The sequence below is a fragment of the Hemiscyllium ocellatum genome, chromosome 1 (assembly GCF_020745735.1).
Source record: "Hemiscyllium ocellatum isolate sHemOce1 chromosome 1, sHemOce1.pat.X.cur, whole genome shotgun sequence".
In the NCBI taxonomy this organism is placed as follows: Eukaryota; Metazoa; Chordata; class Chondrichthyes; order Orectolobiformes; family Hemiscylliidae; genus Hemiscyllium; species Hemiscyllium ocellatum.
In genome coordinates, this window is record NC_083401.1 from 164,004,988 (window position 1) to 164,017,936 (window position 12,949).

Sequence of the window (12,949 nt, forward strand, 5' to 3'; positions counted from 1 at the left end):
TTTTCTTTAATTTAGTATAATTTTAAATTTTAAAATGGTAACAGTGAGCCAAGCCAAATTTATGCACACCACCCTCCGAATATATCTCACTGGTGAATCTGACCTTATCCTATCAGTGTCAATACGGTACTTACTGAGTGCAGTGATCTGACCAGGGCATAAATGCAGCTGAAATGTAAATTCCCCTTTTGTGACCCTTCACGCTTGAGTTAAAGACCAGCATTACGTTAAACATTTTGTTTTTAATACCCCATTTTCTTTTCTCCTTGGTTCTTGCTGAGAAGATATTTGTCGTTGATGGCCTGGACTTGCTCGTGGTAAACACTGTTTGCCCACTCCACCTGTAGTACTTCATGTAAACTGTTTGCATCTCCTGTCCTTCCAAGCCTACATTATGGATCTTTTGATGCATATGATTTCCATCCTGTCCTTGCCTTTTAACTGAGATGAGTTCGTAAAGATTCAGCTGCAAGTTAGAATGTTCACTATCTTGTAACTGTGACCTTTTCAAGTAAACTGTGTTTTTGAGATTTAAATATAGGTGACAAAAAGATCAATTATAAATTTAATATCTTCTCCTAGTTCTGCAATGATTAATGTTCAGTGATAAACCCTTAAATTTGCCCTATATTTTTTAATGTGTTATAACTTGGTCCTATATAAGATGGAAAACCCTTGATTGAAATGCTATTTTTGATACTAAGGCAAAGATTAATTAGGTGTTCAGTGCATCATTAAATTGCACTAACTATCTTTCATGAGTGACAAATTGCTATTAAAGGTCTGGTGTAGTATTTGTAGCTACAGAAAATATCTACTTTTCACTTCATGGCATAAAGCAATCATTTGCATTCAGCATAAAAACGTTATATCTCGACACATACCCTAATAATAATCATGCAGACCTATGCTTGAATGGTAACTAATGATGCATGCATCTTGTATGGAATAATTGATAATCGCATTTTTCACAGCCCAGGGTATGAGGATTCAAAGAAGCTAGTGATGAAGATATCTTGTAACGGTGATCGTCGAAGGTCATTTTCAGGCCTTTACCAATGTCTTTATAAGTAGATCATTGGGTTTAGGGTTAATGTTTTGTATTTTGACCACAATCGACTCAACTGGAAATGATGTATTTAGGTGGTAACATTCATATCCAGTTTCTTTCCGATCTAGCAAGTCACATGTATGGTTTATTTGCTAAACTGGATGAATACCTACAAAACCTGAAACCTGCTGCCTTCAGTATGCTGCAGCTCACTTATGTAAGGCTATAACCAACACCGAAAACCCATCTGCTCCTACAATGCAACATTGACCGCATTACATAAAGTCAATGCATTTCACTGTACCAGTCTCCTGATGAGCTACTATCAAGCATCATTTAATGGGGGACACCACACCAGCTGTTGTGGTTTGAAAGAAGCTGATGACAAAGTTCAGTCCTGTTGTGTTGAGCCTTTCAGATGCAGAGCTCCCTGCAGAAGGCACATGTAGGTGATAGCATGCCATGCCATGTGAAGATACCTGGCATTGGTATTCACATGTTTGCAGGTGGGTGCAATGACTTAGACCCTGTTGCAGCATGACAGTACTGAAGATCTGGTCCTGCCTGTTCCACCTGAACCTCATCTCTGTTGTGAGGACTTGGCATTCCTTCGCTGTTGTCTCCTCCACCTCCTTATCCACAACAAAGCCAATATGGTTGAGTTTCACAGGCCCATCTTCGCAATGACGTATGGGACAATAGAATCATAGAGATGTACAGCATGGGAACAGGCCCTTCCGTCCAACCCGTCCATGTCAATCAGATATCCCAACCCAATTGTCCCACCTGCCAGCACCTGGCTCAAAGCCTTCCAAACCCTTCCTATTTGTATACCCATCCAAATGCCTTTGCAAAGTTGCAATTGTACCAGCCTCCAACACTTCCTCTGGCAGCTCAATCCAAACACTGAGTGAAAAAGTTACCACTTAGGTCTCTTTTATATCTTTCCCCTCTCACTGTAAACCTATGCTGTCTAGTTCTGGACTCCTCCATCCCAGGGGAAAGACTGTCTATTTATCCTATCCATGCCCCTCATGATTTTGTAAATCTCTACAAGGTCATCCCTCCATCTCCAATGCTGCAGGGAAAACAGCCCCAGCCTGATCAGCCTCTCCCAATAGCTCAAATCCTCCAAACGTGGAAGCATCCTTGTAAATCTTTTCTGAACCCTTTCAAGTTTTGCAACATTTTTGTGATAGGAAGGAGACCGGAATTGCACGTAATATTCCAACAGTGGCCTAACCAATGTCCTGTACAGCCGCAACATGACCTCCCAACTCCTATACTCAATGTTCTGACCAATAAAGGAAAGCATACCAAATGCCGCCTTCACTATCTTATCTACTTGGGATTCCACTTTCAAGGAGCTATGAACCAGCACACCAAGGTCTCTTTTTTCAACAACACTACCTACCATTAAGTGTATAAGTCCTTCTAAGATTTGCTTTCCCAAAACGCAGCACCTCACATTTTTCTAAATTAAACTTCATCTGCCACTTCTCAGCCCATTGGCCCATCTGATCAAAATCTTGTAATCTGAGGTAACCTTCTTTGCTGTCCACTACACTTCCAATTTTTGTGTCATCTGCAAGCTTACTGTGTACCTCTTATGCTCACATCCAAATCATTAATGTAAATGACAAAAAGTAGAGGACCCAGCACTGATCCTTGTGGCACTCCACTGGTCACAGGCCTCCAGTCTGAAAAACAACTTTCTACTACCACCCTCTGTCTTCTATCTTTGAGCCAGTTCTGTATCCAAATGGCTAGTTCTCCCTGTATTCCATGAGATCTAAACATGCTAATCAGTCTCCCATGGGGAACCTTGTTGAATGCCCATATAGATCACATCTACTGCTCTGCCCTCATCAATCCTCTTTGTTACTTCTTCAAAAAATTCAAATCAAGTTTGTGAGACATGATTTCCCATGCACAAAGCCATGTTGACTATCCCTAATCAGTCCTTGTCTTTCCAAATAAATGATCAAATAGGTATAGAGATGTTTGATTTCCTTTAGAATTTGTCCTAGTCAAGCTGATCTTTGGGAGATTGTGGTTCGTGACTGCTTGACCTCAGTTAGGCTTGGGCAAGGGCTTGTGACCTTGAGCATTATAGCACAGTTTTCTGTGAACCCCACAGTGCTAAGTTTCAGTCTCCACATCTCAGACCATTAATATAGTCCTTAACCCTACAAAAGATCACTCTGGTAAGCAGTCTCTTCTGAAATGCTGCAGAAATATGCAGACATTCCTGTTAAAGGCCTTCTCCTGGTCAAGGCTATGTGGCAGTTGTCCAGTTCAATGTTCTCAAGAGATCATCCTACCTGGTACAGCACAGGTTTGTTTGGGATGAATCACCAATCCCAGAGCAGATCTGACCTGTTTTGTTAAGACCTTAGATAAGATCTTGTAATCTGCATTCAGCTGTGAGATCGGTCACCAATTTTTAACTTGCTCCCATGTAGATGAGGGTGATGATGCCCTTCCTCGTAGATTTGCACATACCAGAGGCATACTCTTGTTCACTTCCTGCACATCCTGGCCTATCAAATTGCACGCACATCCTCAGGATACAGACTGAGATGATGTTACTGAGCTATCTTTTTCCTTCAGGCTGCTGATCACAGAGCTTTCCCTATGTCCCCTCTCGAAGAAGAAATGTGAGCATGTCTGATCGAGTTTCATGAAGCGGATCCTGAACTGGAAGATTATCTTGGAGCACATTGTGAGAGGCAACTCTACTCTCCTCCCTTTAATTTGTTTTGGAGCAATTACTTATTAAGTTTGTTCTGACTTTGCTATCTCACCTTTTCCCTAAGAATCCCAGTCGCAGCCTGGTTCAGGTGTGCAGCCCAACCTCAGAATTCCTTTCTAACCTAATACTGGGTCTATACCACTTCTTTCATCAGATATATGCTCCCTACTCATCTGTCTGCCAATTTACATATGATAGATGAATTCATTAGTTTCCCCTCCCCCATACCCGCGAGAGATATGTTCCAAGATTTATTGCAGATAGGAGAGAACTGATTTATTTAAATGGCAAATTTACCTTCCCGGCAACCCCCGATTCCAGGTTTTGGAAGATTCCCTATAATATGTTTGAACCACGGTAAACTGTGGGTGACTGAAACTGTGGAAAACTATTCTGTAGATATGGGGGTTGCCCTGTAATTCAAAGATTACAATCCTTTTAAAAATAAATTCAGCTCCTAGTGCTCTCCAAACAAGACCTCTTGCCTACTCTTCACAATGGTCTTGGTCTAACATGAACCACAACAACAGATCATCCCTCCCTCATTAGAGTCATATGGCAAGGAAGTAGACTGTTCAGTCCAACCAGTCCATGCTGACCTCGTCCCACCTGCCTGCACTGGGCGTATGTCCTTCCAAATCTTTACTATTCATGTACTTCCAATAGTCTTTTAAACAGTATAACTGTACCCTTGTCCACCAATTCTTCTGGTAGTTCATTCCACACACGAACCACTCTGTAACAAAAAAGTTGCTTCTATGCCCTTTTAAAATGTTTCACCTCTCATCTTAAAAATATGACCCCTAGTTTTGAACATCCCCACCCTAAGGTAAAGACCCATGTTATTCACCTTATTTATACCCCTCATGATTTTATAAACTTCAATAAGGTCAACCCTCAACCTCTAATACTCCTGTGAAAAAAAAGTTCCAGCCTACCCAGCCTATTTTTATATCTCAAACCCTCTATTCTCGGCAACATTCTGGTAAATCTTTTCTGAACCTTCTCCTATTTAATAATATCCTTCCAATAAGAAGGTAACTAGAACTGCACAAAACACTCCAGGATAGGCCTCACCAATGTCCTGTACAACTTCAACATGTCATCCCAACTTCTATACTCAAAGGTCTGAACAATGAAGGCAAGTGTGCTAAATGTCTTCTTAACCATCCTGTCTGCCTATGACGCAAATTTCAAAGAATTATATACCTAAACCCCTGGGTCTCTCTGTTCAACAACACTACTCAGGTCCCTACTATTAATTGTATAGGACCTGTCCTTGTTTGTATTACTAAAATGCAGCACCTCACATTTATCCAAATTAAACTCCCATCTGCTGCTGCTCGGCCCATTGATATGATTGATCAAGATTTCTTTGTAATCTAAGATAATCATCTCCACTGTCCAAACTTACTCATCATGTCTCTATTTTCATCCAGACCAATAATATAACTAACAAAGTGGATCCAGTACCGATACCTGTGGAACACCACGGTCACAGGCCTTCAGTCCGAAAAACAACCCTCCACCACTCTTGTTTCCTACCAGTACCTTTTCAAAGTGTTTTGAGATGTTCTTCACCCTGTACCATGCAGAGACCATACTAAGTGAGACTCGATCCTGTTTACCAAGGATGCTTTCGGTTCCCCCATAATATGGAATTCTTTATAACTACATATTACCTTCCCAACCACAACCACTACTTGGACAACCTCCTGCTCAGAGATGTTCTTTATATTTTGATTGTCATTCAGGTGGTCTATTCCTTCTTCTCTCAGGTAGCAAGTAAGTTGGAAATATTTTTCTGATTAGTACTTAACTCTTGTCTCCCTCTGCTGATGACTCAGTACATCTTTTAGTGGAAGAGAATTGAGAAGGGCGTAGAATGTTCTCAAATTTGGGAAATGCTGAAAGCTACTTCATAACTTTGACAGCACAGAAACAGGACATGTCCACGGTGGTGCGTACGTTCAATGGAAGCTTCCATTTATTGTCCATCTAATCACATTAACATATAGGTCCATTCATTTCTCCCTTGTGTTTAAATGTTCATGAGTTCATAAGATATAGGAGCAGAATTAGGCTATTCGGCCCATTGAGTCTGCTCCGCTATTCAATCATGGCTGAAATGCTACTCCTCTCCACTTTCCTGCCTTCTCTCCTTCACCCTTCAACCCACTGCCAATTAAAAATCTAACTTCTCCTTAAATTTACTCCCTGTCCCAGAAGCCAACACACTTTGGGGAGGCAAATTCCACAAATGCACAACCCTTTGGGAGATGTTGTTTGTCCTGAACTCACTTTTAAATTTGCTACCCCTTCTTCTAAGGCGATGACGCCTTATTTAGCTTCCTCTTAAATTCAACTATTTGTAGCTGTCACAATGTGAAATTCTTGGTTTGAATCCCATTTCCCTTGACTGTCTGGTCCTCCATGGTTCTGATCTCCCATGGTGTTGGCGCATCTGTCTCCCAAACAAACCCTGCAATCAAATCCTTAGGGACCTTTCTTAACAATTCAGCCCTGGCCTGTTCAATCTTTGCTGATGTGTATAACCTTTCAGTTCTGGTATTATTAAACCTCTTTGCACCTTATCCAGTGCCATTAAAAATGCCACTAAATGGAGACCAGAACTGTTCACAACTATCCAAGTGATATCTAGATTGTCAAAATCTCTATTTCAATTCCATCATTCTGTTAATTAGCCTAAGTGCTTTTTTCCCCCCCCCCGATGACCTTAGTAACCCTCATTACTTTTAATTCTTTGTGTATCTGTGTGCCCAGTTTTCTCTGCTCTGCCACCCTAACTGGATACATTTTCCAACAGAAATGCTTACTATTCTTCCCAGTAATACACACCTTTATTCTTTCTGCTAACATGTTTCAACTCACACTTTAAAGTTTATTCACCAATTGTATGTTCATTCTTCAAGTTTATTAATGTATTTATTGCAGTCCCTCACTTAATAACGAGGAGAAAGTGAGGACTGCAGACGCTGCAGATGAGTTGAGAATATGCTGGAAAAGCACAGCAGGTCAGACAGTCTCCGAGGAGCAGGAGAATCAGGCAAAAGCCCTTCATCAGGAATGAAGCTTGTGGGCTGGGGTCAGATAAATGGGAGGGAGGGTAGGGGTGAGGCTGGAGGCAAGGTAGCTGAGAGTGCGAGGTAAAGGAAGGTGCGGGAGAGAGTGATAGGTCGGAGAGGAGGGTGAAGCGGATAGATGGGAAAGATGATAGATCAAGAGGGTGGTGCAGAGTTGGAGGTTTGGGACTGGGATAAGGTGGGGGGGGGGTGGGGAAAGAGACGAAATGAGGAAACAGGTGAAATCTACATTAATACTGTGTGGTTGCAGGGTCCCAAGACAGATGAGGCACCCTTCCTCCAGCCATCAGGTGGTTAGGTATGGCGATGGAGGAGTCCCAGGACCTGCATGTCCTTGGTGAAGTGGGAGGGGAAGTTGAAATGTTCAGCCACATGGTGGTGGGGTTGGTTGGTGCGGGTGTCCCAGAGATGTTATCTGAAACGATCTGCAACTTGGCTCCTGTCTCCCCAATATAGAGGAGACCACAACGGATACAGTAGATGATGTTTGATAAGGCGTTTGATAAGATTCCCCATGGTAGGCTACTGCAAAAAATACGGAGGTATGGCATTGAGGGTGCGTTAGAGGTTTGGATTAGGAATTGGAAGAAGACAGAGGGTAGTAGTTGATGGTAAAGATTCATTTTGGAGTGCAGTTACCAGCGGTGTTCCGCAAGGATCTGTTTTGGGACCATTGCTGTTTGTCATTTTTATAAATGACCTGGAGGAGGGGCTAGAAGGTTGGGTGAGCAAGTATGCGGATGATACGAAAGTTGGTGGAGTTGTTGACAGTGAGGAAGGATGTGACAGGTTACAGCGCTGGGCAGAAAGGTGGCAAATGGAGTTCAATGTAGGGAAGTGTGAAGTGATTCACTTTGGTAAGAGTAACAAGAAGATGGAGTACTGGGCTAATGGTCGGATACTTGGTAGTGCGGATGAGCAGAGGGATCTTGGTGTCCATGTACACAGATCTCTGAAAGTTGCCACCCAGGTAAATAGTGTTGTGAAGAAGGCATATAGCGTCCTGGCTTTTATTGGTAGAGGAATTGAGTTCTGGAGTCCTGAGGTCATGTTGCAGTTGTATAAGACTCTGGTGCGGCCACATCTGGAGTATTGTGTGCAGTTTTGGTCGCCATACTATAGGAAGGATGTGGAGGCACTGGAACGGGTGCAGAGGAGGTATACCAGGATGTAGCCTGGTATGGTAGGAAGATCGTATGAGGAAAGGCTGAGGCACTTGGAGCTGTTTTCATTGGAGAAAAGAAGGTTTAGGGATGACTTGATAGAGGTGTACATGATGATTAGGGGTTTAAATAGGGTTGACAATGAGAACCCTTTTCCACGTATGGAGTCAGCTATTACGAGGGGGCATAGCTTTAAATTAAGGAGAGGTCGGTATAGGACAGATGTTAGGGGTAGATTCTTTACTCAGTGAGTCGTGAGTTCATGGAATGCCCTGCCAGTAACAGTGGTGGACTCTCCCTCTTTATGGGCATCTAAACGGGCATTGGATAGGCATATGGAGGATAGTGGGCTAGTGTAGGTTAGGTAGGCGCAGCATCGAGGGCCAGAGGGCCTGTACTGCGCTGTATTTTTCTATGTGTGGAAGTACAGGTGAATTTCTGTTGAATGTGGAAGGATCCTTTGATGGAGGTGAGGGGAGAAGGGGTGGGCACAGATTTTGCTTTCCTTGCATTGGCTGGGGAAGGTGCCGGGATTGGAGTGTGGGCTGGTGGGGTGGATTATGAAGGAGGAGGCCATCTGGGATTTTCTACGGTGGAATTCATTCCCACTAGGGATCTATTTCCTGCTCCACCCCTATCAGCGTTTTGGAGAGACCATTCCCTCCTTGTTGGATCCATGCCCTCACCAGCCCACACCCCACTCCCAGCACCTTCCCCTGCCAATGCAAGAACTGCAAAACTTGCGCCTACACCTCCCCCTTCACCTCCATCTAAGGCCCCACGGAATACTTCCACATCTAACAAGTTAACCTGTACTTACACAAATGTCATCTTCTCTATCCGTTGTGGTCTCCTCTACAGTGGGGAGACAGGACGCCTACTTGTGGGACTTCATCATCAAACCCTTACCACCTGATGCCTGGATGAAGAACACCTCCTCCTCCGCCTCAGGACCCTGCAACCACACAGGATTACTGTGGATTTCACCAGTTTCCTCATTTCGCGCCCCCCCCCACCTTATCCCAGTCCCAAGCCTCTAAATCGGCATTGCCCCCTTCACCTGTCCATGTCTCTCCCATTTACCCACTCCACCCTCCTCTCCGACCTATCACCACCCCCACCCCCACCTTCACTTACCTATTGCATTCTTGTCTACCGTACCCTCAATTTATCTCAGCCCACAAGCCTCATTCTGATGAAGGGCTTATGCCTGAAATGTCGATTCTCCTGCTCCTTGGATGCTGCCTGACCTGCTGTGCTTTTCCAGCTTCACATTCTTGATCTTCACCTATTAATCTCATATTTTCACATTGTCCACAAATGTTCAATATTTTACTTCTGATTCTGACATAGACGAGGCCATCAATAGCAGTTTTCAGCCCTGATCTTTGTAGTTTAACAGCATTATACCATCCTCTCTGCTACTTATGACCTGACTTCATCTATTCTGACCTAATGATGACCTACCATCGAAGAGCTTTTGAAAAGTATTCCCTTTGGATTAAGTATTTCTAGTATATTGAATGCAACTGGAATTGATAGGATTTATAGACACAAACACAATTGCTTACTTTTGGCTGTACAGGGGTTGGGAGGTCATGTTGCTGCTGTACAGGACATTGGTTAGGCCACTTTTGGAATATTGCGTGCAGTTCTAGTCTCCTTCTTATTGGAAAGATGTTGTAAAACTTGAAAGAGTTCAGAAAAAAATTACAAGGATGTTGCCAGGGTTGGAGGATTTGTGCTTATAGGGAGAGGTTGAGACATAAGGGGCAACTTTTTCACGCAGAGGGTGGTACGTGTATGGAATGAGCTGCAACAGAAAGTGGCGGAGGCTGGTACAATTGCAACATTTAAAAGGATTTGGAGGGATATGGGCCGGGTGCTGGCAGGTGGGACTAGATTGGGCTGGGATAGCTGGTCGGCATGGTCAAGTTGGACCGAAGGGTCTGTTTCTGTGCTGAACATCTCTATGACTCCATGGTCGCCGAATTTTGTTTACAATGGAAATTGGTAATGAAGACTCTAGACCACTAGATGGCAATGTACGCTGTCAGAAAATTGCATTTTAATTCTGTGATTTGAGCTCAGATATTGAGCAGGATGAATAATGCTGCATTTTATGTAAATTAATAAGTTAAATCATGTAAAATAAGCTGACTGCTGAGTAATAATGAGTTTACTTGGAGCAGAGGTGAATGAGGGGGTACATGATTGAGATGCATAAAATTATGAGGAACATATTAGTTACAGGTTGGACAGGAAGGAACCTCTACTGTTAATGGAGTGATCAGTTACCAGGGGGCATACAATTAAGCTAGGCGACAGGTAGTTTATAGAAGAGATGTGATTAAAAAAATTTCTTTCACCCAGAGGGTGGTGGGAATTTGGTAGGGGCAGAAACCCTCATTACAGTTTGGAAGTATTTACATATGAATTTATGGTGCCAAGTGCTGGAAAATGAGATTAAAACAGGTGGCTGTTTTTGACGGGTGCAGATTCACTGGGCTGAAGGGCCTTTTCTGTGCTGTAGTTCTATATAGTGCTGTAAATTGATTGCTTCCTAATTCAAAACATTCTACATCAATGAAATAAATACTTTTTATTGAAACTTTTATCACAAAACAATGATATTTTGAAATATTACCAGTAAGGAATCCACAAAAGAATAATTTGTTCCAGAATAACTTGTTCAGTTATTGCTGAATGATAATACCACAGCAATACTAAGAGGCACTGATCATTAAAAGGAAAATAAACCATATTGCCTTCAAAAACAATGCAATCAAAAGATAAAAGATATACTGTGCAAATCAGAGTTATTTACTGAGATTACATTAAAGTGTTTTTGCAATTTGTATGCAAGTTAAAGGATGACAGCAAGAATGGGAAAACCAGCCCTTCTGATGTCAGCACCAGCACATGCAGGCATCAATGGATTTTCTTTTAACTGTCTTTTAAAAATTTCGACATTGTTTCCGATTCAGTACTGGAATCTGTCTTTCAATACTGACATGTAAATGTGTTACAGTAAAATTATAATGTGTATTTAATCACCAAAATCTGAATTCTGACCACTGACCCAGCTCCTGCTCCCAGATATTTACAGTACGTCTTAGTTCATAGGTAATGGAATTTTTGATTCATTAGTTCTCCAACAGCGGTTGTGTCTCTTTCAGTCTGTCACGCTCTGTACAGCCCGTTTGCTCATGTGTCTTGATACATATAATGACAAAGTTCAATTCTGCTCCATGCTGTATGGTCTTCCTCAGCCTAAATACAAGGTAGTTCATAACTGGTCTTGAAGAAGCTGGACAAAGCTCCTTGGAAATATTCCCTCCTTCCCGTGTAGTTCTCCTTTCAGCCAATCAGTATCTACATGTTCTAAAATGGTTATCATATCTCCAACCTGGAGGTGGAAAAATGTTGCAGAATTTAGTTAATATTTATACACACAGGAATGCTGGTGTAAGTTAAATTGTGCTCAATTCCACATTTATACAATTAGAGTCAGAGTCACAGGAAGCTTAATTGTTTATAAAAAAAACAATTTATTTCTGACAACATTTTTAAAATTTTAATTCTTAATCCAGAAAGAATTTTTATTAATTCATGGAATGTACCCATTGGCAGTAAGGTCAGCATATGTTACCCACATCTCCAATTGGTTCTTTCCAAACGAAAATCAAAGTAGATATAAATTGAAATAAATAATGTTCTTGAAGGGTTATCACAAGACCACATCACTCAGAATTGTTGTTAGTGAGGATTTCACCAGTGAGGTGGTGGAGATCCACAAAGTTGCTGTTGCGAAGGGAGTACCACGATTGTAACTCAGTGGAGAAGAGTAACTCAGGATGGTCTGTGTATTGAAGAGGAATCTGCAAGTGGTGGTGGTGCTCCCCTGTGCTTGCTGCGCCATTGCAGAGTCGTTCGGAGCCACCTTGACAAGATGTTGTATTGCACTTCTGCATTGGCGTCAGGACTAAGGGATAAAATGCAAGCTGGTGGATGGGCTGCCAATCACGCACCTGCTTTGTCCTGGATAGTGTCACATTTCTTGAGTGTTTTTCAAGCTGCACTCATCCAGGTACATGAATCGTATTCCATCCCACTCAAGACTTGGGCTTGAAGATAGCAGACAGACTTTGTGGGGTCAAGATGGGAATTACTTGCTGAAAAGTTCCCAGCTCTGAGAACCTGCTCTTGTAGCCACGATGTTTAAATTATTGGCCCACTGATGTTTTTAGTCAAGAATTGTGGGCGGCACGGTGGCACAGTGGTTAGCACTGCTGCCTCACAGCACCTGAGACCCGGGTTCAATTCCCGACTCAGGCGACTGACTGTGTGGAGTTTGCACGTTCTCCCTGTGTCTGCGTGGGTTTCCTCCGGGTGCTCCGGTTTCCTCCCACAGCCCGAAGATGTGCGGGTCAGGTGAATTGGCCATGCTAAATTGCCCGTAGTGTTAGGTAAGGGGTAAATGTAGTGGTATGGATGGGTTGCGCTTCGGCGGGTCGGTGTGGACTTGTTGGGCCGAAGGGTCTGTTTCCTCACTGTAAGTAACCTAATCTAATAACTCCAAGATGTTGATGATGGTAGCTTAGGCAATAGTAATGCCATTCAATATCAATGTCAAAACAAGATGGTTTGATTAGATTCCCTACAGTGTGGAATCAGGCCCTTTGGCCCAACCAGTCCACACCGACCCTCCGAAGAGAAGTTACCCAGACCCATTTCCCTCTGACTAAATGCACTTAGCACTACGAGCAATTTAGCATGGTCAATTCACCTAACCTGCACATCTATGGATTGTGGGTGGAAACTTGAGCACCCGGAGGAAATCCACACAGACACATGGAGAACGTGCAAACTCCAC

At 42.8% G+C, this 12,949-nt stretch overlaps 1 protein-coding gene across 1 annotated transcript in view; it reads right to left on the minus strand.

The window, feature by feature from the left end:
* Positions 1-10,724: 10,724 nt before the first annotated feature.
* sh3d19 (SH3 domain containing 19) overlaps positions 10,725-12,949 on the minus strand; it is a 136,484-nt gene continuing 134,259 nt past the window's right edge. Inside the window, exon 21 of the mRNA XM_060827409.1 lies at positions 10,725-11,482. Coding sequence (XP_060683392.1) covers positions 11,363-11,482 — 120 coding nt within the window. The 3' untranslated portion in view covers positions 10,725-11,362. The remainder of the gene's footprint in view (positions 11,483-12,949) is intronic.